Here is a 27,790-nt window from a genome sequence, read left to right as displayed (position 1 = left end):
AGCATCTGGTAAAAGTCATATTTTGTAACTGTCTCATGACACAACTGTCCAATGATCTGATATACATGTAGTCAAGATGTCTATGCTTCTAATAGTTCTGAGGTCTGTGAAGGTGAACTGGAACAGGAGGTCAGATCATTCTCTGATAATCAGCTACATCTTAGTGAACTAGGTTAGCAGGATGCCAGGATTAATCACATGAGGTCATGTGGAGTCGTTTTGGGGAAACTGGTCTCCAAGGGGGTATTTCCTTCAATTTCTGCATTGTACTCTGTGGGATTGGAGCTGTCAAGAATAGTCTTGCAGGTAAGAGGCCATGGAAATTTCAGTTCTAAACATAAAGTGGTTGAGAATTCATGGAATCCCTTACAGAGATTCAGCTAAGATACTCCAAGTAAAAGGCCAGACAGTTATACCAATATTGATCTATTTGGGATCAATATCAGGAAACTCGATATTCAGAAGAAAGAGAGCAATCATCCTCAATCCTAACCTAAGACCTGGAATTGCAAAACTTATCACAAAACCCCAAGATGTGCAGGAAAATGATTGTTTCTGAAATCAAAAATAATGAAGCAAACAAGAAAATCTACCACCATGAGAAAGAACCAACAGACCTAACATATAGGGAAAAAATAACACAAGAGGAAATAAAATAACAGAGTCATTTTAGCACGAGATGAAAATCATTTGGTTTAGCACTCTCAAAGGAATTAAGAAGGGACAAACATTTATGCATTTATGAAAGGACAAGGAAACTAAGTAAGTAAGAAAAGAGAGGTAGGAGAAAGAACTAATTGGAAAATATTAGCTTATGAAAAATAATTTTTTTGAATAAAAGGAGGAAAACCTCAATAGACGCAATAAATAGGAGACTAGACACAACAGCTATGAATTTTTATTTAAGCTGGTGATTGCTTTTAGAACTGACCTGATTTCTCTTTTTCTACCAAAGCCAATGACATCAGTGTATTCTGATGACTTCCATGTAAAAGACATTAATCAGCACTATTTTCTCAGTGAAAATAATATTGCCTCTAAAGCTTTTTGGTATTTGCATTCAATTCTTAAGCCATATTTACAAATCTTTAGGCTTCACTCTTTATATAACTTTCAAGCTTCAATCCCACTTCTTTTATGCCTGGCTACTGCTCTTGGCTCCTTCTTCCTGACTCTCCTGCATGATCCTCCATATATGCTCCTGTGGGAGATCAACATTTGGCCACCCTGAAATACATCTCTTTACCTTGATTATTTTCTCTGATGGACATTTGACCTCCCCCACTAACTGCCTAAAGAATTTGACATAGTAACTCCTTCCTGGAACAGATCTTCTATCCGATGGCTGTAATATAATGTAAAATAGATATTACAATAGGAAAGGCACCAACAAGCCCATCTTATCAAAATTCTGTCTCTCTGGCCACATTCTCTAGATTGACCTGCAAGGAGATGACAGAAAAACATTTACATTTATAAGGCAAATCTCCATATGTAAAGGTATCTCCCTCTCTGTATTGGGAAGAGGGGGGGCGACCTCGTTTCTAGAAACTTATCAGTGTGGAAGGTGAGGTCTTAAATCTGCATAATAACCTTATTCTTGTTTACTGTGCTTTAGTGGCAATATCCTGTAACTGACTCCCCCTCCCCCAACATCCTCCTTTGTCTTTAGCTGAAGATGGTATTTAAGATGAGAAATTTCTGCTATTGTGTTGAGAAATGCAGTGTCCCTGGTTTCTCCCATGTATACATGTTATTAAACTTGGTATTATTTTCTCCTGCTAACCTGTCTTGTTAATTATTTGGCCAGCCATAAGAACCTTAAGGGAATGAGCAGAGGGGGATTCTCCCTCTTCCTCTACACTCCTTAGCAGAACACAAAAGCAGGCCAATTCATATATAACCAGCAAATTCAGTGATTCAGTCACTTCAGGCTTAAAATTTGTCTCTTTCAGAAACTTTCTCATCCACAGAAATATATGTGAAGTCAACTGCATCCTCCCTCACTCTTTCCTTTGCTGGCTCTCTTTTTCTGACCAAAAGATAATGACAGTCCACAGGCTCTATTTTTTCTCATGGGTCACTTTTGTGTTCCCCTCAGAACCCAAGGAAACATTCACATGTCATGTTCTCACCTGGAATAAGATCAAATCGCTGACATTGCTGTTGGGACTCGTAAAATGGGAGCCTGTGGTATTGTGTCTACCAGGAAAAATCGTTATACTCTCTATTGTCGGGAGAAGAGGGAGAATCTCCCTCTGCCCTTTTCCTTAAGGTTCTTATGGCTGGCCAAATAATTAACAAGACAGGTTAGCAGGAGAAAATAATACCAAGTTTAATAACATGTATACATGGGAGAAACTCAGAAATGAGCAACTCGTCCCTCTGTCTAAGCTGCTTGCTTAAGTATTGCAGCTAAATGCAAGGAACGTGTTTGGGGTGGGTAGTGGTCTGGGACTTCAGAGGGCAGGAGGACAATTCTTTTCAGGGTCATCTATAGATAATGTGGTCAGGGAGAGACAGAGTTTTTGATGAAAGAGGCTTGGTGCCTTTTCTATTATAACCTCTATCCTACATTATCTTTACAACCATCATGATAGAAGATCTGTTCCAGGAAGGAGCCACCATGTCAAATTCTTTAGGCAGTTAGTGGGGGAGGTCAAATGTCCCTCAGAGAAAACAATCAAGGTAAAGAGATATATTTTAGGATGGCCAAATCTTGATCTCCCACACTATCAATATCTGAGACAAGGTATGGAGGAATTAAGTCCCATTATTAAACCACTCTTTGCTGGAAGTATTATAATTCAAACAATAATTCTCCATCTAATAGCCTCTTATGGCCAGTTTTAAAGATAGACACAATTGCTGAATTTGGATGATTGATTTATTCTTAGTAGGACTCTGGTATGGCTGCCTCTCCTAGAATGATTCAAATCCAAGACATTGATCATCAAACTGACCTCTTTTTATGGCAAAAGTTTACTTTTTACACACTTTTTTCTTTTTTTTTTTTTTAATTTTTTGTTTATTGCAGTAACATTGGTTTATAACATTGTATAAATTTCAGGTGTACATCATTATACTTCTGTTCAGAAGTATTCAGATTACATCATGTTCTCCACCCAAATACTAATTACAACCCATCACCACACACATGTGCCCAATTATCCCTTTCGCCCTCCTCCCTGCCCCCTTCCCCTCTGGTAACCACCAATCCAATCTCTCTCTCTATGTGTTTGTTTATTGTTGTTATTATCTACTACTTAATGAAGGAAATCATACGGTATTTGACCTTCTCCCTCTGACTTATTTCACTTTGCATAATACCCTCAATGTCCATCCATGTTGTCTACACACTTTTTTAAATGTCTATGCCTTTTGCCTTTTGTGTAGGTTTTAGTATTTTTACAACATGGTGTGTCCTGAATTGACATACATTTTAGAGTTTCCATTTGTCAGCATTATATAAATCATAGTCTTTAATTAGCTTTTTTCCACACTGTTGAACTCTGCTTGAACTTGGATAATAGTGCTCACCATGGGAGTGCTTAACATTCCTTTGGTGTGGCCCAGATGGAATCAATTGTCCTTCTTCTACTTGTCACATTTTCAGAAATGCTTGGCTTGCTCTCAATTCCCTGCTTACAAAAACAGAGAAGTACATAGCTCTTTTTTAGAACCTGACATTAACATAGAAGAAGAAAAATTACTCATATACATTTACCTTCCCTAACTTATTAAAATCAGTGAGAAATTACACATATTTTATTTCTGTTCATCCTTTTTTTAAATTCCAGCTGACCTTCCTAAACTTAATCTTAGTTTTCTGTTTTTCTATATAATTAGAAACTCATGGCTTTTCATAGACTCAACTTTTTTCAAATGACAATGCCAACATTATTTTCATGTTCAAGTTGTCAAAACTGGTCTAGCAGGAATTCCTTAGTGGACACTTTTGTTTTTTCAGAGTTGTTGCTCTGGTAACCAGAGTTCATGGTAACCAGCCTTGATTTCTGGCAACAACACAATATTCTGTTCTGTCCTGAATTTTCCTGATGCAAGATAAAAATAGCAACTCACTGAGAAGGCAGATGTTTTCAGAGGGAAATAGAATTAGGAAGCAAACTCTGATCATTAGCATTGCAGATGAAATTTGTGCTGAGTAAATGTGCTACTGGATACTCTTCGCCTCCTTTAAGAGAAACAGATCTGGAAACATTATTTTAAAGGTATGAGTTCACATAAATTTTCCAATTTAATATATTATGTTTCTTAAAGTGTGAGGTATCATCAACCACCAATATTTTCTACTGTGTCGACAGTTACTTTACTAAGGAAATTGTTTAAAGGGAACTAAAATAAAATGGAGGAATGAGCAGGCAAATGGAAACTCAGGTTTGAAGAATATTGAGAATAAGTACTGACGGGGAATTGCAGAGAGGGAGGCTGAGCCAAAGAGGCAATCTGCATCAAAGACCACAAAATATCAACAAGTATTTAATAATCATACAGTCCGTGGTGTGACCAGGGGAACAAGGGAATGTGCCAGTAGCTGAGCTGGTTTCACCAGCTTAAAGGTCTCGGAAGAATTTCTACACTCAGCAAGACAGTAATGGAAGCAGTTCTAGGCAGTGGGCCAAGATCAGAAGTTAAAGTGTAAGAACAGGGAGTGATCTGAACAGAGGAGGTCAGTAACCATCAGGTTGAGAAGGAGCCATTTTAGGACTCTAAGTATATTGAGGCTGGGAAATTCATTGTGATGAAGGGGAGTGGAATATGCCACCAAAAAATATGCCATGTTGGCATATGGAGTATTTTGAACCAGTTACTTAAGAAAAAGCCAGACCAAGAAGGACACTCTGAACTTTCTTTGACCCTCTGAAAGCAGAAAATAAATCTCCCATGTGAAATTACCCTCCCTACACTAGGAGGGTAGAAGGCATCCTTATCTCCAGAGATAGGGAATGCAGGGCGGAGAAGGCTGTATAAACAAACCTTGTTACTTCCTCACTAATTTGCTACCCAAGCCCAAATGCCTTTGTCTTGTCAATTCTTCACAAATTTGTTGTTTTATGTCTAAAAGTTAAAAAACCTACCTTGTTTGGTCATTTCTCTGAGTCTTATATCATAATGGGCTCCTATATGTATGAAATTAAATTTGTTTTTCTGCTGTTAATCTGTCTTATGTCAATTTTATTATTAGACCAACCAAAGAACCTAGAAGAGAAGAAGGGAAAAGTTATCCATTTCTATAGTGGCCAATGTCCAAAAACAACTGCACATCCATGGAGTTTAAAAATAAATTTTAATCTGTTTCTTCAAAAATAATACATTTTCATTTATAAATCTTAAAAATTGGCTATTATAGATAAAAGAACAAAATCACAATAAAATAATAAATCATCTGCAAAACCATGGCTCACAAGTGAGGGCAAACAGGTACCTTTTATTTTGGAAGGTGAATGAATATTCAAAAGGCAGGTTTGATCATCAGATGTAGAGGTGGGTATTCGCTCTCGCAGGCCCACCTTGAAAACACGCTTCCACATACAATGCATGTTATGGTAATAAGGCCTAAGCTGCTTCTGTGGCAGAGATCTTCACATTAAAATGAAGCAAAGTTAACCCTTTGGCACTTCTTGGCCCATCTGCACAGGTGTCGCTCTTGTGGTGGGGTTTGGACTGGTTGAGGATGGTTGGTGATTGCATCTCTTACCATAACTGAAGAAGTGCAATTAGTTGGTGACACTTGGTTAAATGGCCATAGCTCCTTAAGGACAGGGCCAAATTCGAGGAGGAGGACTTCCCCTACGCTCAACGCCTCACCCGCAACCATGGGGGGATGTGGAGGTGCCCCTTCTACCTGTCCCCTTGACAAAATGAGGAACCCCTTGGGATGATGGCCATACACCATTATAGAGAATGGATCTCACAGGCAAATGATGACGTTGAACTCACCTCTAGCACATACCTGACTGGAATGGGACAGAGGGTTCTGCTCAGTCTGCAGGATTGAATGTTGTCCATTTGGCCCTTCCAGGATGCCTTGAAGAAAGATCTACCTGAGGTCAGATTTTTATCTTATCCATCTGGCTGCTAACAGTCTTGCGTGGCCTGGAAAATGGAAAAGCATAATTTTTTATTAGAAGGGAAACCAGCTTTGAGCAGTCCACATTTGGCAGGCATTGGTGGATTTTCTTCTCCACTTGGGTTACTCATATCTCGGCTCCCACTCTGTATGATTGGGACAAAGACAGACTAAGAGGTGAAAGAGCCAGGAGGCCACACCTAGCAGCAACTCTGTTTAAAGGAGAAATGTAGAGAGAATGAGTGGAGTCTGATTTCACTTTAATTTAATTTATTACTTAACTTGATTTGAATAAGTAAATTTCTATGGGAACCAAAAGGACAAAAAGGAAGAAAAAAGACTGAGTGATTACAATTCTTGAGGAATCAATAACCTGATGGATTAAGGTGTAGTAGTAACCACAGACTAAGAGAATTGATCAGAGTGGAATGTGGTAAAGTTAAGATTTCAGGGATGAAGCAGTTATAAGAAGTAAACATGGGAGCAGTTACCTCATGTAGTGAAGGTACAAGTAGAAACTCACAGGAGTTGAGGACATCAAAACACTGGGAAGCTCTCACTGACTGCATGATGAAGGATGATGTCTACATGTCCTGGAAAGGAATTATAAATGTATGAACATTATAAAGACTGTGAGGGGGGTATATTGAGAAGATGATAAGACAGTAGGGGAAAGATGATGTCAGCCTTAAAGGAACAGTCATGTGCTTCTCTCTTTCTAAAGAATTTTACATCCCCAATGTAATGGGCTGTTGCCTGGCCATTCCCTGTTTTAATCTTTGCATCAGTCACATTACATCTGCATATTACATTCTGATTAAACACAAGCAGGAAGCACAGCTTGGAATGAAGTCCTAATCATGACAATTCAGAACAAAGTTCCATAGCAATGGGGTGTAGGGGTGGGTGGGGGTGTTTTGCTTAGTTGGTGCTGACTGTGTCTCCAACCTCAAGACTGACAATGACAATGGCAGAGCAGCTTCCCACTAGTTCTCCCAAAGCCACATCTGTTCTCTTTCAGAGGTTGTAGTTCAGGAAAATGAACTCATTTTTTCCTCTTCATTAAAGCTATAATCAGAAATTTTGCCTATTGTATTCTATTAGAAATTATTCCTAATACTATCCTATTCTAACTCTTGCACTTAGTTAACTGATATTCATACATATAAGGCAGTCCTAAAATATCCTCTTGTCTATATTTAATGTTTTTTATTTAATATTGGAAACCCATTTATCAATATTACTGAGATCAAATCGTCTCTACCCACACCATAATTCCACATAGAATAAAGAGAATAAAAACTTTGTTCTTTCATTCTTTTCAGAAATTAATTAAAAGAACAACCACCGTTCCTTCTCAAAGCGTGGAAAACTGACCATCACTCAATTCTGTGAACGTGTAGAGAAAAATAGAAATAATTTTAGTATTAATCCAGATATATTCAATATATATCTTTCAACACGTTAGCAAGTATAGTGTTCATCACATTAGGATCTCATCCCCACCACTGCTTCCTTTCCGTGTTTATTCAGAAGCTCAGAATGCAGTGTCACCGGAGCAAAGGTTAGAATAGGGGATGGTCAGACAATACCCCATTGCACAGGGGATGTCAAATTTCTTAAAAAGGAGAAAAGGTAACTCCAAACTGCTACTAAAAACACGATAATTCCCCTGGAGTGTGTCTGAATATTAAAATTTAACAACATTCTGAGACAACACCTGCCATTTGAGAGTGACTTCAATGGGACACATGGCAGGGGAGGTGAATAACCAGAGGGCTGAATAAGGAAGAAAATTCAGCAGGTGAAATTCAAATAACATCCACAATCAGAAAGGGCACAAGGGAAGCTCAGGCTGTGGAATACCAACTAGTATATTCTTGATCTCAGTGTCATCAATTTGTGGTCTCTATAATTGAGATCAAGAAGCAAATCCTGAACATCCCCCATTCAAAGTAGTCACTGGCACACTAAATTCTAGACAACACTCTCACTGATCGTGAATGATCCTTGGAACTGCTACCCTGGTGGCTCTTAATAGGATCATTACCTGTGGGTCCAGGAGATCCACCACGAGAAGAGAGGAGCTATGCCTGTATGTTGGGATATATAAGGAATCCGTTGAATGTATAAATATCTGTTGCTAGTATTGCCTTCCTAATATTAAGTCTTCGTTCATGAACATGATTGTCTTTCCATATATTTTTGTCTTCTTTAATGTCTTTAAATAACTTTTTGTAATTTTGATCGTACAATTCTTTTGCTGTCTTAGTTAAGTTATTCCAAAGTATTTTATGCTTTTTCATGCTATTATAAATGGAACGTTTTTTAAAATTTCCTTCTCAGATTGTTTACTCTTGGTGTATAGAAATGTAATTGATTTTTCTCTGTTGATGTTGTATCCTGCACCTTTGCTGAAATCGTTTATTAGTTCCAATGGTTTGTTGTTTGATATCATCTTGGAATAGAGATAATTTTACTTCTTCCTTACCATCTTGGTTGTGTGTTATTTCTTTTTCTTGTCATTATTGTAAATGGAACTTCCAGCTGTATGCTGAGTATGAGCGACAAAAGCAGGCCAATTTTTCATACTATTGATCGTAAAGGGAAATGCTTTCAGTCTTTCACCATCGAGTATGATGTTAGTTGTGGGTTTTTCATATATGGGCTTCATTGTATTGAGGAAGAATGTTTCCTTCCTAGTTTGTTGAGTGTTTTTTATCATGAAAGGATGTTGAGTTTTGTCAAGTGATTTTCCACAACAACTGAGATGATCATGTGGGTTTTCCTTGATCTTGTTAATGAGGTATATTGCATTTACTAATTTTTGTATGTTGAACAATCCTTGCATTCCAGGAATGAATCCCACTTGATCACAGTATAAAATTTTTCGTATGCTGCTAGATTCAGTTTTCTAGTATTTTTGTGAATTTTTAATTCTCTAATCATATAGAATATTTGTCTTTATTTGGTTTTCTTCTAATACCTTTGTCTGCCTTGTATCAGTGTAATGCTGGTCTGCTAGAATCCTGGTCCCTCCTCTTCATTTTTTTTTTGCAAGAGTTAAAAATGATTGTTAGTAATTCTGTTTTAAAGGCTTGGTGAAAATTCACTAGGGAAGCAATCTAGTCCTGGGATTTTCTTTGTTGGTAGGTTTTTAATTAGTGATTCAATACCCTTAATAGTTATAGGTCTACTCAGGTTTCATATTCCTTCATGATTCAGTCATTGTAGGTTATGTGCTCCTAGAAATTTACATTTCATCAGGATTTCTCAATTTGTTGGCATATAATTGTTCATAGTACTCTCTTTTCTATTTTCTTGTTGAACTTCTGTCTGGTTGTTTGATCCATTATTGAAAGTGGGGTATTAATTTTCTGAATATTTGTGTAGTGGTATCCATTTCTCCTTTCAATTCTGTCAATGTGGGTTTCCTATATTTTGGATCTATGATGTTTGGTACATATGTGTTTATAATTGTTCTGTATTCTTGGTAGACTGACTTTTTATCAATATATGAAAACCTTTTTGTCTCTAGTCACAATTTTTGGCCTAAAATTATTTTTGTCTGTTACTGGTATAGCCACATCACTTCTCTTTTGGTTACTATATACATGGAATATCTTTCACCATTTTCCCCTATCAGAATATTTGTGTCTTTAGATCCAAAGTGAGACTCTTATAGGGAACATATACTTGATCATGATTTTTTATTTTTTTTTAATCCGTTCTCCCAATCTATACCTTTTGGTTGGGGGAGTTTATTTATGTAAATAAATATTTATTTATGTAAAAAAATTATGTTATTATGTAAACTAATTACTGATGTGGAAAGACGTACATTTTAATTTTTTTCTATAGGACTTATATCCCTTATATCCTCCATTACTATCTTCCTTTGTATTTAGATGATTTTAGGTTGTGATATGTTTTGATTCCCTTATCATTTTCACATCTATGTATTCTGTTGTTATTTTCTTTGTTGTTATCATGGGGCTTACAGATAACATTGTAAAGTTATGATAATCTATTGTGAATTGATACCAATTTAACTGCAATGTCATACAAAATCTCTACTCCTATACAGCGGCGGTCCCCACTCTGAATTAATGGTATTGATGTCTCTAATTTCGTCTTTATACATCGTGTATGTGTTAACATAGATGCATAAATATTTTTAGACTTTCATCTTTTAAATTTCATAGAAATTAAAAAGTAGAGGTTCAAATCAAAAGTATGAAAGAACATGATTTTATATTTGTCCATATATTTACCTTTACCGTAGGTCTTTATATCTTCACATGGCTGTTAGTTACTGTCTAGTGTCCTTTCATCTGAACCTGACTGACACCCTTTATATTTTCTTCTAGGTCAGTTCTAACGGTAATGAACCCTTTCAGCTTTTTTAAAATCTGATATTGTCTTAATTACTCCCTCATTTTTGAAGCACATTTTTGCCTGATATAGAATTCTCGATTGAGAAGTTTTTTTTCTTTTAGGACGTTAAATACATCATCTCACTGTCTTATCTCCTTCAAGGTTTCTGAGGAGAAATCTGTTGAAGATCTTATCCTGGATGCCTTGTACCTGATGGGTCATGTGTCCTTTGCTGTTTTCAACATAGTTTCTTGCCTTTTTTTTTTTCAAAGGTTGGAAGATAATGTGTATGGGTGTGGATATCTTTGAGTTTATCTATAATTCTTTGAGCCTCTTGGATTTGTTGATTATTCATGTCTCACATTCAGCTTGGGGAAATTTTATTCATTATTTCTTCATCTAATCTCTCTGTCCCATTCTCTCTCTCTTCTCTTTCTGGGGCTCCAATAATATGTATATTAGCCCACTTGGTGGTGTCCTATAAGTCCTTTAGTGTCTGTTCACATTTCTTCATTTTTTTTTCTTTCTCTTCCTTAGGCTCCATAATTTCTATATCTTTTTTGATATTATCATTTTATTCCTATATGAGTTACCTAATTTCCTTTACTTCTGTGTCAAATTTTTGCTTTAGCAATTTCAACATATATAAGACAGTTGTTTTAAAACTCTTTGTATACTAAATCCAATTTGTATGCTTGTTCAGGAACAGTTTCTGCCATTTTTTTCCTTTCCATTGGCTAAGTGTTTTTTTTTTTTTTCTTTTTGTATGTTTATGTATGTGTTTCATTGGGCATTTGAAAAAACAGCTGTCTCTCCCACTCTTCACAGATTTGTTCTGTGTCCTGACAGTCCTTCACTGTTTAGCTTGGCTTGTTCTTGGTCTTGGGATCAGTGCAACATGAAAGCTAAGGTCTATTCAGTTCTTTTCTGAGCGTATATCTTGCCTGGCCTGTGTGTGGCTTTTTAGTTCCTCTGAATAGAAGGCTGAAGATATGGCTCCCAAAAATTCAGAGCCAGCTTTTCCTCAGTGCTTTATGTAGTCTATTCTATGTCACCACCGTTAATCGCTTGCCCCTGGCGTCTATGCGTCTACAGTGCTGATGGAGCTATAACAAGCCATTCCAGCTACATTTCAGTTCAAGCTTAGAGTTAAGTGAAACAGACAGCAGTATTTCAGGCAGCCTCCAAATAGGTTAGAACATTGCAAATAATATCTCTGATAACTCTTGTTTGAGTGAGGAAACTGCAAACTGGTCTGATGCCCCTTATAGACCAAGCCTGCATTGTGCCAGCCAGGGAGAAGGGTAAGGGTGAGTGAAAACATGATGAAATTTCCTTCCACTTTGAATCTGGCTTTTTCCTAACTGGGTGTTCACTTTCTTTCTGTAGATCTTTCTTTGACCGTTTTCCATGGCTCCTATAAGATTATTTCAGCTAGTTTCTGGTTGTTTTCTTACGATGCCGTGGGAGAACTCAGAGCTTCCTAGTCCACCATTTTGCTGACATTACTCTATGTGTTCAATTTTAAATGGCTTCATAATATTTCACTGTATCAATGCATCATAATTTCCCTAAATCCTTCCAAGTTTATTGTAATTTAAGTTGTTTCCAGTTTTTTCTTTCATGAAAACTGTTGAGCAAGATAAAAAATTATATAAAATATTCATCAGTTTTTTTGGTAGTTACATCAGCAGAATTTTATAAAGGTTATATAACTGGGTTAAAGCTATAAACACAATAAAATTCTGTTTGGATATTGCAAATGATTTCTAAAAGTTGTTAATAATTAACTTGAATAATTACCTTGCCAGAATGTCTTTTCTGAGCAGTCTTTTTAGGATTGCAGCCTTGTTATCAATAGCTATTCTTTTTATAAAGCAATGAAAAAAGAAACTATAATAATTTTGCTGATGGGAAAGACAGACAAATTTTCTTTCAACTTGAAATTTTAATTCTTTCTTAAGTGTCAACTTTTTGAAAAATGTTCATTAATCATTCCCCTAAATTGTGTATGTGTATGTGTGTGTGGTGTGTTTGTCTTTGTATGTGTGTGTGTGTTTGGTGTAAGATAGTTAATGATTTCAGATGTATGATCAAGAAAGGCCTTCATCATGGAAAAAAAAAAGAGATTAGTATGTGGAGGTTTCTAGTCTAATATATGGTCAATAATTATTCAACAAACCTCTAGTAATAATTCACTAATGTATGTGAATCAATGAAAAATTTACTTGTGCAAGAAAGTAATTATTTCTTTATTACTATATAATAGTTCATAAAGATACCTCTTTGATGGCAAACAAGTTAAACTGGTTCCAGCTCTCTTCTCACTCCATGGCTTCCTGCTTTAACCTTTTTCCTCCTACAATCCATTTGATAACAGTTGGACAGTGGACTTGGGTGTTACCCTCCTGCTATTCATATAACCTGTGGGAGCAGAAGAATAAAATAGTCGGCTTAGACAGAGGAGCTAAAGGTAATGGATCCCAAAGTCTGGCGTGTGAAGCTAAATGATGGCCACTTCATTCCTGCACTGGGATTTGGTACCTATGCACCCGACAAGGTAACAATAGTGGTTTTGGGGTTGAGGATTCAAAAGAAAATAGACATAGCATGAGTGGAGTCTGACTTGGGTTGTCAAGACATGGAGTTCCTGTGTGATTCTTGAAGGCTCACTTTGTTCTTGTAAAGAGGCTAGAACCATTCCTTATACAGAGAGACAAAGTAGTCAGCGTTCACTCTGCATCGGGGTCTGACTATTTGGTCACCTACAGATTATTGTAGGTTTTCTTCCAGGTTCCATCTATTTCCCAGTGGGGCAAAAGAGATGAAACTCAGCAGTCATGAACACTGACTATCAGCTGCCTTGCTTTGAGCATGATTGCATGGGAGTCTGTTCTATGTATATTTCTGGAAATTAAAAAATCTTTCCTCCCACCAAGAAGATCAAGGGAAATATTTGTGGTAAAGTGTCCTGGAAAGTAGGTGAATGGCAAATGATGGGAGAAAGTTACTGTTCTGCTGCAGGGTAGCCTGCAGAGTGCCAGGCAATAAATACTGCACCTATAGTTTCCCTCATGCTTCTCCTATTGCTTGGGAATTTATCCTGAATGGAAAAAATAATATCATTTGAGGGAATAAGCTACAATCTCCAGTGCAAGGTTTCAATTCTTTGCCTTTGTTATTACTTTTGATTGAAGCAAATAGGTAGAGCTGGACCTTGGACAGAAGAGGGAGCAAAGTGGAAAAGTCACTAGACTGGAAGCCAGAACTTTGCCTTTCAATTTTTTCTTTAGACTAGTTTTATGACAAGGGATTAGTACTTAAAATTTGAGTCTCACTTTCTCATCTATGAAACAGAAGGAAATATTCAAATAGATGTTTTGGACATGGATGACAGGACTTGTTTACTTTGTAGTGCTAAGTGGGATGAATGGGAGGGGAGCGTCCAAGATACCACTGAAACTTCAGCTTTGGTAAACCCCAGAATGCACATACACCTAAGGAAAGAGCATGACCAGCAGAGGGCAGATAGACTAAGTTTCTAGTTCCCAGAAACATTTATGAATAAAGAAAGCTTCAGACATACTTAAAAAGAAATGGAATATTATTCAGCCTTAAAACAGAAGGATATTATTCTATTTGCAACCACATGGAGGAACCTGGAGGACATTGTTCCAGGTGAAATAAGCCAGACACAGAAAGAAATATACTGCATGATCCCACTTATGTATGAAATCAAAAATGTCAAACTCATAGACCCGGACAGAAGAAGAGTGGTGACCATGGTTTGGGGCACGCATCAGTGGGCAAAATGGGGAGATGTTGGTCAAAAGATACAAACTTTCAGTTATAAGATGAATGAATTCTGGAGAACAAATGTACAGCATGGTGACTATGGTTAATATAATGTATTATATTCTTGAAATTTGCTAAGTGAGGAGCTCTTAAGTATTCTCACCACACACTCGAAGCACTTCACAAAGAAGTTAACTACGTGATGTGATGAGTATTTTAATTAGCTTAATTGTGGTAATCATTTCACAATGTATAGCTTTATGAAAACATCAGGTTATACAACATATATATACTGTTTACATTTATATACAGTTTTTATTTATTCTGTTCTATATGAGTATACTGGTAGAGGACTCATAGAAGCTATCATCTTTTTTCTTGAGACTTTGTACTATGTACTTTTTCCTTTGTTGATTTTGCTTAGTTTCCTCTCACAGTATAAATCATATCCATGATTATAACCACAAGCTGAGTTCCATGAGTTATTTCAGAAAATCACTGAACCTGGGGTGGTCTTGGGGACCTTCAGTGTTATTGATCAACCAGTGATTACCCAGGATTGAAGGAGTTCCTGGGATATCCAACTTTTATCACTTACCAGGAAAGATCCAGGCAAACTGCCATGGGTTCATCACCAGACATGTGGAAGTAACCAAAGACATGAGGAAAAGTTCAGTCTTGGGGAAGTCAAAGTTGTGCCTTAGCTATCTGTTCATCATGTATATCCAACTACTACCTTTGATCATCTAGGTTCCTAAGAGCAAAGCTTTCGAGACCACCAAATTAAGTCTAGATGCTGGGTTCCGTCATATCGATTGTGCTTACGCATACAGTAATGAAAGGGAGGTTGGACTGGCTATCCGAAGCAAAGTTGAAGATGGCACTGTGAAGAGAGAAGACCTATTCTGCAATTCAAAGGTGCTGTGTATGTTGTGTGTGTGTGTTCCCACGTGCGAACGTGATGTGGAGATGACAATTAAATGATAGGACGAGTTGTTTGGTGAATAGTGCTTATTGGTACAACTGTCTTCACACATATTCATGTATTAAATCTAGTGTCAAAAAAAGATGATGGCTTTCTCATCATTGTTTTGCTCAAATTTTGTGATTTTAAAGTAAAAGCACTTTACTTTTCTGACCCTCAGACAATATCAGTGTGATTTAGAATGGACTACGAATCAGACGGAACTGTGATCAGATCATAGCTTTCCTTATCATCTGAGTGACTTACTACAATTTCTTAACATTCTGAATCTCACTTCTCACATCTATCAAGGAGAGAGTAACATAAGAGTTGCTTTGTGTATGAAAGAACATATATCTAAAGTGACTTGAATTGTGTCCAGCCCATATTAATGTGTTTGAAGCACTTTTTTCCCTACAGGTATTTAAACAAATGGGATACTAATTATTCACCACAGGATTGAATGTTTGAATGTTTGATATAATTAGGCCACATTTTTGAACTGCCTTGTAAACTTCATCAAACATAATTCAAATAATGGGCATGGTTATTATTTGATAACACTTTTTATCATTCGGGTCATTTCCTTCCAATGTTAGTAGATGTACTGATGATGAATCCAAACAAATAATAGAGATTTTATGGGTAAGGCAGATCAAAGGGGAACCCAAGAAGGAAAAAAGTATTTTTCCTCTGTGGTCATCAGTTTCAACCAGTAGAAGAATGTCTAATTCTTAGGTGAAACAACGAAAACTAACCTGACTGAAGTATTTATCCAACACAACTTCCATTCTTCAACCCCTGCAGCTTTGGGCCACTTGTCTTCGACCAGAGTTGGTTCGACCAGCCTTGGAAAAGACTCTGAAAAATCTTCAACTGGACTATGTTGATCTCTATATTATTCATTTTCCAGTGGCTATGAAGGTTAGCAATTTGCATGATCACACCTATTTTACTTCCTGTGTCAGTGTGTCGATCAACTTGTATGGATGGTTAAGATTTTCCTTAGAAGGATGTAGCAATTATTACACTGGAGAAGACTCTCCAAAATAATAATCCCTCATTAGCTTGTTATATACATTTTTTGAATCCTTAATTTCCTTTCCATGCCTCCAAAAGAAAAGAGTTCAACAATCTCAAACCCTCCACCTCAAAAACTTGAGGAAATAAAAATAGGCATGTGCAGCACACAATCCTGATTATGACTTTGAGTCTCTTGGGATTTGAGAAACACAGAATTTCATGCAGCTGTAGTGAGCAATGAAACTTGCCTTACACTTGAGCATAATGAGTCTCACCATTTCATGTTGAAAGCAGATATGTTGGTGCTCCCTCTAGGTTGGTCTAAAACTAGCAGCCTTCAGAGGGACTTGCAAGACCTTGGCTACGCCGTTGGCTATCTTCACAATGCTATTTTGTAGACTGCACTTAGACATTAATGATTGTGTTATGTAGAATTCTTGATTTTAAATTATAGAGAGCTGCTCAAGCTATCCTATGTGAAAGAGTTTATTAGACTACGTAAATGAGAAGTCCAAGCAATGGATACAACTAAGGATTTGGAATAGTCTTTAGAAATATCTCCTTTTCTCTATCCCTTAACTTTACATTACTATTAGTTTACTTTATTTTTGTCACAACAGTTTCCATTGATGGCAAATATGACCTTGGGATATTTGAAGGCTCATCATCTTTGACACTTGAGCATGCCTCTGGATCATCCGGCATCCATTTTAATCCTTAAGGGAAACTCAAATGACCCTGTTTGGTTCATATGCCTGCCCTTGGACCATTGAATGTTCACAGGGATAAGGAACTCTGCCCAGCCTGGTGAAGACTGTAATAGTCATTCTGGGTATACGCCTTGTAATTTACTGTCATTCCCAGTGCAAGGGAGGCCTTTTGCAAGAGGAAAGTATAGGCAGCAGACAAGGGTAACATAAGTAACTATGAGTCCTCTTTCAGACCAAGAAAAATGGTGTTTATTAAAACATATAATAGATGTAACCGATTAGAGATGTAACTAGAGATAGCCTGTCTCCTAAAGACGTTCTTTACAACTCCATATGCAATTCATTTTGCAAATATTAGCATCTAGAATGTTGCACCACCCACCTCGTGGAGATTTAGTGTCCTGGCCCTAGATGTACCCGAGAGTCTGGCTAAATGTGGAGAAATTATTTTGTGACATCACTAAAATGATTGCTTCTATTCCAGCCAGGGGAGGAACTTTTTCCAAAAGATGAACATGGAAAAGTAATAGTTGACACAGTGGATCTCTGTGCCACATGGGAGGTGAGTGCCTGAAGGAGAGAGCACAGAGGAGAAAGACAGAAAAAGGAGAATCTGGCGCATTTCTTTCACTTATGAGAATGATCTATGCATCTTCAGATTCAGTAATTCATAAACTTTAAAAGAACGAGTATGCTGTAGTGGTGTGGAGGAAATCATTACTGAAATGTTCATAGAAAGAAACAGATGAGAATTGGGGGCTACAAGGATAGGAATCTCTTTCCTTCAATGTGTAACACTCTCTCACATTTTTCTAAGGAGAAGACAGTAATTCTTATTCTTGCTGTCACTACATTCTTTCCCTGTATAACTTACTACTTATTCTCTTCTTCATAATCATGTCAATTGGCTTCATTGTCATTTATTTTTTCTTTCTTTTCTTTGTTTGCTTTTTTTTTTTTTTGCAGAGAAAAATTCCCTCTGGGCTAGCATCCGTTGTCTCTCTTCTTTTTTCTTCCTTTTTCCTCCTCAAAGCCTCCTTACATGGTTGTATGTCATAGTTGTAAGTACTTCTAGTTCTTCTCTGTGAGCTGCCACCACAGCACAGCTACTGATAGACAAGTGGTGTTGTTCTGCGACCGGGAACCAAACTCAGCTGCCAAAATGGTGAGAGCATTGAACTTTAACCACTAGGTCATCGGGGCTGGCTCCATTTTTATTTTGACACTTGTTCCTTTTCACAGATTTTCTTGTATTTATTATTGACCTATAGCCATTTGCACAAATGATTCTTTGGCACCCCTTCCTCCCCAGGCCATGGAGAAGTGTAAGGATGCAGGACTTACCAAGTCCATTGGGGTGTCCAACTTTAACCGCAGGCAGCTAGAGAAGATCCTGAACAAGCCAGGGCTCAAGTACAAGCCCGTCTGCAACCAGGTGAGCACCCTTGGCCTCCTCTCCTTTCTGTTATTCATCTCCTTCTTCTTGCACTACTGCCAGATGCCTATTTGGCCTCCCCTCCTATTCATCCTACTTTTATGGAACAGAAGATTCTAGAGATCAGAGCCTCTGTCTAGATGGGTGTGAATAGAACCCATAATTGTATCTCTGTTTTGTAAAGTCTTAGTGAAAACAAAACAAAACAAAACAAAAAAAAACAGTGGTGAGACTTTAGTTCTAAATTGCCCATAAGAATATAGGGAAGGTAAATGAGGTGACAGAGGTCTGGAATAGTTGTTCAGACCTTGGATGGAAAGAGACATTTCCCTGCGCTGTAAAGGATGTCCAGAGATGGGATGGGTGAAAGTGATTTGGAGGAAATTGTGTACAGGAAAGAAGATCATGAAAACATGGAATGGACAGTAAATGAGGAAAGAGAGAAAATAAGATGAGGTAGGTGTTATGCATTTATGTAGGGTTTGTATGCCTGAATCCTTCATGTTGGTACCTCTGCATTCAGGAGTTTTTGAGAAGGAAGCACAGATACAAGATAAATTAACTGGGGACTATAAATGTCATCTAGTTTAGAGGGATGGTTTATGGTGATACTAATGGTGGACGAAATCAACACTCAGGGATACTTAGGAGGAACATAGAGCAGACCTTGTGATTTATTCAATCTTAGTCTGATTCTCCTCATTGATTTCTACCCTTAAATTAACTGTTTAGACACCTTATTCTGTGTCTGGTTCCACACTCTTACTTTTTTTGTTCTATTTTTATTTTATTATGGTAAGAATACTTAACATGAGATCTACCCTCTTAACAAACTCTTAAGTATGCAATACAAAAAATACAACATTATTAACTATAGGCACAATGTTACACAGCAGATCTCTAGAATTTATTGATCTTGCATAATTGAGACTTGATGCCCATAAATAGCAACTCCCAGTTCTTCTCTCCTCCTAGCCCCTGGCGATTGCCATTCTGCTCTCTGATTCTATGAGTGTGACTATTTTAGATTCCTCATGTAACTGGTATCATGTAGTACTTGTCCTTCTGTGAATGTCTTATTTCGTTTACCGTAATGTCCTCAAGGTATAATTTAGAGTCAAGGAGTAAGCATCTTTGATTGGAAAATGTGGTTTACAAAAATTCAAGAATTTGACATGTAGTGTCATAGCACTATTGATTGTCAATTATAAATGTTAAAACATTTATCTGCTTCTAGCATTAGTTTTATTCTCAATTTTTATTATGGAAACTTTCAGACATTCAGAGAAGTTAAGTGTATGATAGAGAACATCCATGTTTTCCTTCTATATTCAAAGTTTTTCACATACTTCCATGTTGCCAAATATATGTCTATATATGTGTGGATATATCAGAATACATATATGTACTATTCTGCTGACCCTCTTCGAAGTAAGCTGTAGACATGATGCTTCACCCTCACAGACCTCAGAGAGCTTATGGTCTAGTATCCAATCCATATTCAATCTTCCGTATGGATTTCCCAATGTCTTTCATAGGATCGTCTTTTCCAATTAGGAGCCAATTGTTTCTTTCAACCGTGTTTCTTAAGCTCTGTTAAACTAGAATGGTCATTGAAACCTTTTTTCACCATGACATCCTGACCATTTTCTGTTGAATATTCTGGATTTCTCCAAGTGTTATCTTGTGCTGTTAATTAACTTGTTTCTCTATTCCGAGTTTCTCTTAATAAGTTAGATCGAAATGCCTTATTAAATTACTGTTAAACATTTTTGACAAGAAATGCCCTTTGCATGCTCTGTCCCTCAACTTGCACTCCAGCAAGAAGCCTGTCATGACAACCTGTCCCACTAGGAAAGATGCTAGTTTTGTTCTCTTGGTTAAGCTAGTAGTAGCTAGGTCTTCTCTTTGTTAAGGCGTATTTTCCCCTTTGAAATTATCCAGCAATCTGTTGCGTGGTAATTGTCATCATGAGTAGTCACATTGGCCCCATGTTTTCATGTAATGGTTGAGTATCCATCAATGATCGTACCCTGAATTAATTATTTCATTGGGGTTTGGAAATAATTATTTTCAATTGTAAGCACTCTTTGATATTATTTTACCTGACATTTTATTGTTAAAAGAAAATTCCCTCATCAAGTCAGGATAAACTACAATTATTCCTATAAGGCAGGGTAAAAGCTTAATTTCTTCCCTTTAATTATCAATGTTCTGAGAAAGATGTTACTGTAATCCTGAGAAAGGTGATTACTGTAATAATCACCATCAGAGGAACAAAGATTTTCTTCTCTGTCTCTGTCTCTTTCTCACTCTCTAATCACTATGAACTTGTGGATTTTTATTTACTCTGTATCTTATAATTGCTTTTATTCATTAATCCCTTTGATGCTCAAATATACCCAAATGTCACCAGTGGGATCCCCATCACACGGGTTCTTTTGTCCTCTACACATCCCTTCCAGAGTCTTTGAGTAATTTCTTGCTTTCTGGCACAATTTGGTGTCCAAGGCTCCAACAGTTCTCTTCCTGTCCCAGATCTGGTATTAGCCGTGTCTCTTTGTAGTGAACAATGGTAGTGAGTAATCAAAATCTGATCTGTAGAGTCACTTGTTCTCAGGAATGTCATTTTCTTTTTCTTTTTTTACACTTTCAAGGAACAAACATATAATATTTATTTTTTAAATCATTACTTGAGGTTGATATTTCCAAATTAAATTTAATATTACACAGTTTTTATTCAGCTTTTTTTTTCTTTTTAACCTTTCTCTTTCATATTAATATTGACATTTCATACAGTCTGACATTCTTCCGTCTTGGCATTCTACAGGTGGAATGTCATCCTTATCTCAACCAGAGCAAACTGTTGGATTTCTGCAAGTCAAAAGAAATTGTCCTAGTTGCCTATAGTGCTTTGGGATCCCAACGTCCAAAAGAATGGTAATAAAATCAACAGGGAGTTTACCTAAAACACCATTTTAGATGATATTTTTTTATTGATGTTTTAATAGCTTTTAACATTGTGAAATTTTGGGTTGTACATTTTTGTTTTTCCATCACCATATATATGTCTCCCTTCACCCCTTGTGCCCAACCCCTACACCCATAGTCCCTGGTAACCACAAGACAAAAACAACAAACATTGGAGAGGATGTGGAGAAACAGGAACCCTCATTCATAGCTGGTGGGAATGCAAACTGGTTCAGCCTCTATGGAAAACAGTATGGAGATTCCTCAAGGAATAAAAAATAGAGATGCCCTATGATCCAGCCATCCCACTGCTGGGAATCTATCCAATGAACCTGAAATCAACAATCCAAAGAGGCTTATGCACCCCTATGTTCATTGCAGCATTATTCACTATAGCCAAGAAGTGGAAGCAACCTAAGTGTCCCTCGACTGACAATTGGATCAAGAAAATGTGGTATATATATAAAATGGAATACTACTCAGCCATAAAAAAAGACAAAATCGTCCCATTTGCAACAACATGGATGGGCCTGGAGGGTATTATGTTAAGGGAAGCAAGCCAGAAAGAGAAAGACAAACACTGTAGATGATATTTTTAATAATACCAAACTCAATTTTCTGGAATTAACTCTCATCTGGCTTGGGGAGAGAGGAGAGGGACGGAAGAAATCCTTCTCCTTTATCATCTCATCACCCAGCCAGTGCTTTTACATTATATGTGTCTGGTTGTGGATTAATCAATAACAAATGCCTGCATTAAAATCTATATATAATCCAAAAAATAACACAAAAGACATAAGCTTACATCATGATTTAGATATTTATTAACTAATTAACACATTTCTAGTAATACACTCTCTAAGCTTCTCATGCTTTATGGTAATAAAATTGGTATAATAATATGTAACTTCCGGGTTTATCATGGTAGAAAAAATTACAACCTGAAACATTTTTGTAAACTTCTATAGAAATATTGCACACTGTACGAAATGACGAAATGAACAGTTCTAATTTTGGGAGAACCCATTTTTTATCAATATCTTAGGAAAGTTAAAATAAAAACTATGCCATTCTTTTCTTTTCTCTTTCTTCTTTCTTTCTCTTGTTCCTACTTTGAGGGCTATGATCAGAGAAGAAAAACAGCCACTGAGAAGTAAAAGAGAGAAAAATTCATGAGTTTGGAAGCATTAGTCTGAACTCAAGCATGCATCAAAATAACCTGGAGAGTTTCTAAACACAGATATTGCTAGGTGCCACACCTGAGTTGCTGAATCAGGTGGTCTTGGGTGATGCCATGGAATTTACCTTGCTAACAAGTCCCAGATGATAGCGAAGCTTCTGGTCCAGGGACCACATTTTGAGAAGCACTGATCTATAGTGGACCTACATGGTCTGGTTGGGAAGCCTCCTAGCAAACTGAATACTCTTTCTCACGTCTTGAGCATTTCTGCATTTCTTTTCAGGGTAGAAGAGAGTGCCCTGGTTCTTTTGGAAGATCCAGTTCTTTGTGCTGTGGCAAAAAAGAACAAGCGAACTCCAGCACAGATTGCCCTTCGTTACCAGCTGCAGCGTGGGGTGGTGGTCCTCGCCAAGTGTGACAATGAGAAGCAGATGAAAGAGAATATGCAGGTGATGAGTGACGCTGTGGGCATAGGGCTTCTAAAGAATATCCTTCACGTGCATTCTTCTTTGTAAGGCTGTCAAGACATTTTGATCCCAGATGACTTACCTTTTATGTCCCATGCTTGTATGCCTTATGTGTATCCCACCACATTTCTCCTACTGTGGCAACAGGAGAGGAATTGTGTCTGGATGGAATTCAGATTGGACAGAAGACAGAGATTTTAGTTCCAGCGTTAACTTTGCAATGTACTCTGTAGCACCATGAAAGTCAATCTCATTTTCTACATTCTAAAATGAGGGAATTGGGTTACGTGATTTTCTTAGTCTGTTTGGGCTGCTATAACAAAATACCAGAATGGGCATCTTATGAACAACAGACATTTATTTCTCACAGTTCTAGAGGTGGGAAGTCTGAGATCAAGGTGCCAGCATGGTCGATTGAGGGCTCTCTTCTTGGTGCAGACTTCTCGTTGGATCTTAACATGGTAGGAGGAGAAAGAGACCTCTATCAGGGCATGAATCTCACTCAAGAAGGCTCAGTCAACATGACCTAATCACCGCTCAAAGACCCCCCTTTCTAATGCCATCACAGTGAGGGTTAGGTTTCCAACACGTGATTTGGAGACACGTGAACATCTGACTGTAGCAGTGATCTTCAGTCTCCAAATCACTGTGGTTTTAGTTTGCATTTCCTTGAATACTAATGTAGTTTTATTTTCATGTATTTATTCTCCTTGAGTTTCTGCTTTTGTGAAGTGCCTGTTCAAGTCTTTGTCTATTTTTATTAAGTTGTTTGTCTTTTTATTTATATCTAGAGAGAATGTTAGTATACCATTAAGTACAGCTGCGTAACACTATCCCCAATTTAGAGTTTTACTACCAAAGCCATTTATTTATCTCATGATTCTCTGGTTTGACAACTATCCTGGGCTCAACTAAGCAGTTCTTCTCTTGGCTGGGCTCTCTCATGTATTTGCTTCTAAATGCACAGCAACCAGGCAGCTCTGCTTTAGGAGTTGATTTGGCTGTTGTCAGAGATGTGTAAATTCTGTTCCATATAATTTTTCACATAGCTGTCTATACTATCCCTACCAGTCTGTTCTTCATCTCATCACACTGGCATGATCCCAAGGCAGGGAGTGGGTACTTGCAAAACCTTTTCATGTCTAGGCTCAGGATGGACTCACCACAGCTTCTGGCAAATTTTACTAGCCAGTGCATGTTACAGGCCAGACCAGATTCAAAGGGTCGAGAATCTTGCAAAAGGGTTTTTGTCTTATTCAAAGTTGAGTCTCTAATACACCTGGAATATGGTTTTTAGTATGATATGAAAATGGACTCAAATATGTAAATGTTTAAATGGAAATGCAAAAGTCCATATCTTCCCACAGATTTTCTTTGTCTCCTTGTCATATATCAAATGTTCCTCAGTCTATTTCTGGCCTCTCTCTTCTTTTCAACTACTTACTTTTCTGTACTGTCTAATTATAGTGGAAAAATAGTCCTTTTCAGAATAATAAGTTTTTTTCATCATTCATTTTTCTTCTTTAAGAATATCTTGACTTTTCTTGATTAGTTGTTGCTTTCTGTAAAATATAGTATCACTTATCAACTGTCATGATAAATAAGAGTATAAATCTTTGGTTCATGTTGAGTTAAAACTGTAACTCAATTTGGAGAAAAATCACTTTTTTACAATATTGATATTTCCAATACATGATTATAATATGAATTTTTACTTTCTTTGGTGATCTTTATGTATTTTTTAAAAATGTCATAACTTTCTCTACAAATGCATTTACGTAGTAATTTTGTTAAATTTATTCATAGATAACTGGTAAATTAGAGATCCTTTTGATAACTTTTACTAACTTTTTATTTCGAAGGTTTTCAAATATACAAAAAAGGTGAAAGAGTAATGAAAGAAATGTGTTTATTGGATTCATCAATTATTATGTTGTTGAAATTTTGCCATCTATCTGTTATCTATTTCTCCAACTTCTTTTTCACAATCTTTGAGTATTATTATGGATTGATGGATTTATTTGGTTCAAGATATTAGCCATTACTGACATTCTTTTTGATGCTTAAAGTGTCCCACATTCAGACAATGATATCCTCTTCAAGCCAATTACTGTATCCTTTGATCATGACATTATTACTATTTAGACAATTGTTAGTTTAAATTATCTTGAAAAAAATTTTTTTGCACATTGTAACATTTCATTGATGACATATATTAATCTATCTATTTTCATCAAAATTACTAAATTATGTGTTGCATTTTTAAAATTTATTACTAGAGTCTTCTGTATCTGCTAAATACATGACCCTATCTCTTTGAATAATGTCAGCTTTGATCCCTCACTTTCTAAAAGATCTTCTTTTTTGTCTGTAGTCTCATGCAGTTTCAATATATTATATCCAAGGATGGATTTCCACTTAATTTTTGCCTGATGTCTTTTACCACTTGAGTATTTTGCTTGATGTCTTTAAAAACTTTTGGAAACTTCTAAGACATTTTGAGTGTTGCCTCTGAACCATTCAGTCTGATTTGCTTAGATTTTCCAGGCAGACAATCATGCAATCTAAAAATCATAAAAATCTTTCTACTTCTGTGATAGGTTTTTCAATTCCAGTTGTCTTCAGAGGATATGAAACTCCTAGATGGCCTAAACCGAAATTTTCGATATGCACGTTTTCACATGTAAGTGACTTTGGTAATTATGTTTGCCTCAATTTATTTTCTGATAATGAGTGTATGATGACTGTTAAAACTTATTGCAATACCAGGAAGACAGAGGCCAGTTCAAGTCAGGGATGAGACAGGAACTTTCTGGAATCTCATTCCAGACTCACTGCAGAGCTTTGTTCAGTGACACAATGACAGGGTGATTGAACCAGTGTCAGTTTGGAGTTAAAAACACATACATCCTGCACTCATCACACCATGTAACTTTCTAAGAACCACAATATCATTGCTGAATCTACGTCATCCACGTAGGCCTCCCGTATCTACAACAACCTAGTGGACATACACTGTGGATATCACCAGTGTAGCCTCATTCAATGTTTCCAAAACTGTATTTATCATCTTCTTCTCCCAACTTCTCAATTCTTTATCTGCTTAAAGGCTTCTCCATCAAGCTTGTGGTCCATGCCAGAAATGCCCATCACCCCATGTGGAATCTTCATGAGTTCCTGTCAAGTTTATGTCCTTCATAAGCTTATAAATCTCTCCCATCCTTTTCACCGCATATTTGTTTAAGACCCAAATACTGCAGTTCCCTCCAAGAAGGCTGGCCTTGTGGGATTGATGAGAATTTTTGGTTCAAATTTTCTTAAATATGGAAATCTCAATACAGAGGACAATGTTTTCAAGAAGAGAGATTTAAACTAAGTAACAGTGTGGAGGCAAAAGCACCACTGTGGGAGAGAACTTATACCCACCAAAAGACCTTTGCTGTTCTTTCAAGCTCTAAGGATCCAGTATTTTGAGAAAAACACCTTCATCATAAATGAGGGAAAGGGAGGAGTGCACGTTCCTTCTGTCTGTGAGAATTTTAATTCAAAATATGACTACATGTGATAATGTATGGAAACGAATTCCATACTGGCAAGTTGGAAAATCTCAAAAGTTGGTAGAATATTTTTATCCTTGTTAATATCTTTATTAATAAAGAGACAAATGAAGAATAAGATATTAAAATAATGCAGAGAGACAGAGTGTGGTAATCAATCAGTCATTCTTCCAATACATTAGATATTTTAATAATAAGCAATAAAAATTTTCTACCACTTTAGATTTTGGGTTATTACTGAATAGAGATCTCTCTATTGTACAGTAAACTCCTCAGAGATGGGACCCAATTTTTATGTGACATTGTTTCCATTTCTGAATCTAACTGGATAGGCTGTATGTGGTGGGCAGTTCCTAAATAATTAACAAATTTTAAAAATGGAAGTAAATTGAATTCAGTAACTGGTATCACCTAAAGTATTGATTAGTGCTAAGCATGTGGTTGGACATGTCCTGTTCAAAACAAGGAAGAACCAGTATCTTCTTCTACTGAGGACTTGAAATAAGAAAGGACAGGCTATCTTACTACTTTATTGACAAATATAGCTAGGGAGAGGAATATATTGGAATATTTGACTCTGCATGTTCTGTACATTAAGTTTTGGGTAGGACATGTGATTAGAATAGTTTCATAATAACTGTTATTTTTAATTATTATAAATTCATGTTTGTGAAAGAGAGAAAGGCAGAATTCACAACCAGTGAGGAAATAAAATGTTTAACTTTATCTTAATGACAGCTTCATAGAAATCACTTCTCTACCACCTTATAAACAGAGTCATTGAACCCATATGTGCATTGCTCTTTGTCATTTTAGTGTTGATGACCACCCTGAGTATCCATTTTCTGATGAATATTAACACAGAGGCCTTTGTCCTGAATTCTACCAGAAGCCCTGCATGTGGATAATGAGGCGGGAAAAATCTCAGAAGTTGAGGATCAGACAAGTCAGCATGGGTTCCATCCATGCTGCTTAAAAACTCATACACAGCTAGACTTGAGTCCACAGGTCAGGATGAAAGGCACTCCAATTTTGTCACTTTCTGTAAAAATTAAAGATTTTTTTCTCTAAAGACTCTGACCTTCTCCAGTCTCTGTTTTGTATATTTCCTTTTATTCGGTCTCATTAGAGTTAAAAAGTGATTTGCCTAGAATTTGCGGTGAGGGGTGGGTGAGATGGGATACAACAACAGCAATTTTATAGACATTTCTGGAGTGAGAT

General features: G+C 36.8%; 1 protein-coding gene across 1 annotated transcript; it reads left to right on the top strand.

Annotated features, from left to right (window-relative positions):
- Window positions 1–12,938: 12,938 nt before the first annotated feature.
- On the top strand, window positions 12,939–27,428 carry LOC131398929 (aldo-keto reductase family 1 member C23-like). The gene is made up of 9 exons (XM_058532850.1): window positions 12,939–13,028; window positions 15,014–15,181; window positions 16,035–16,151; window positions 17,445–17,522; window positions 18,273–18,395; window positions 21,226–21,335; window positions 22,829–22,994; window positions 25,613–25,695; window positions 27,386–27,428. The coding sequence occupies exons 1-9, from the start codon at window positions 12,945–12,947 to the stop codon at window positions 27,426–27,428; spliced, it is 972 nt and encodes a 323-aa protein (XP_058388833.1). The 5' UTR covers window positions 12,939–12,944.
- The last annotated feature ends 362 nt before the right edge of the window (window positions 27,429–27,790 follow it).

Source organism: Diceros bicornis, chromosome 36 (assembly GCF_020826845.1).
Source record: "Diceros bicornis minor isolate mBicDic1 chromosome 36, mDicBic1.mat.cur, whole genome shotgun sequence".
NCBI classification, from domain to species: domain Eukaryota; kingdom Metazoa; phylum Chordata; class Mammalia; order Perissodactyla; family Rhinocerotidae; genus Diceros; species Diceros bicornis.
The sequence above is the reverse complement of the archived record's forward strand: the minus strand, read 5'-3'. Positions and strand labels throughout refer to the sequence as shown.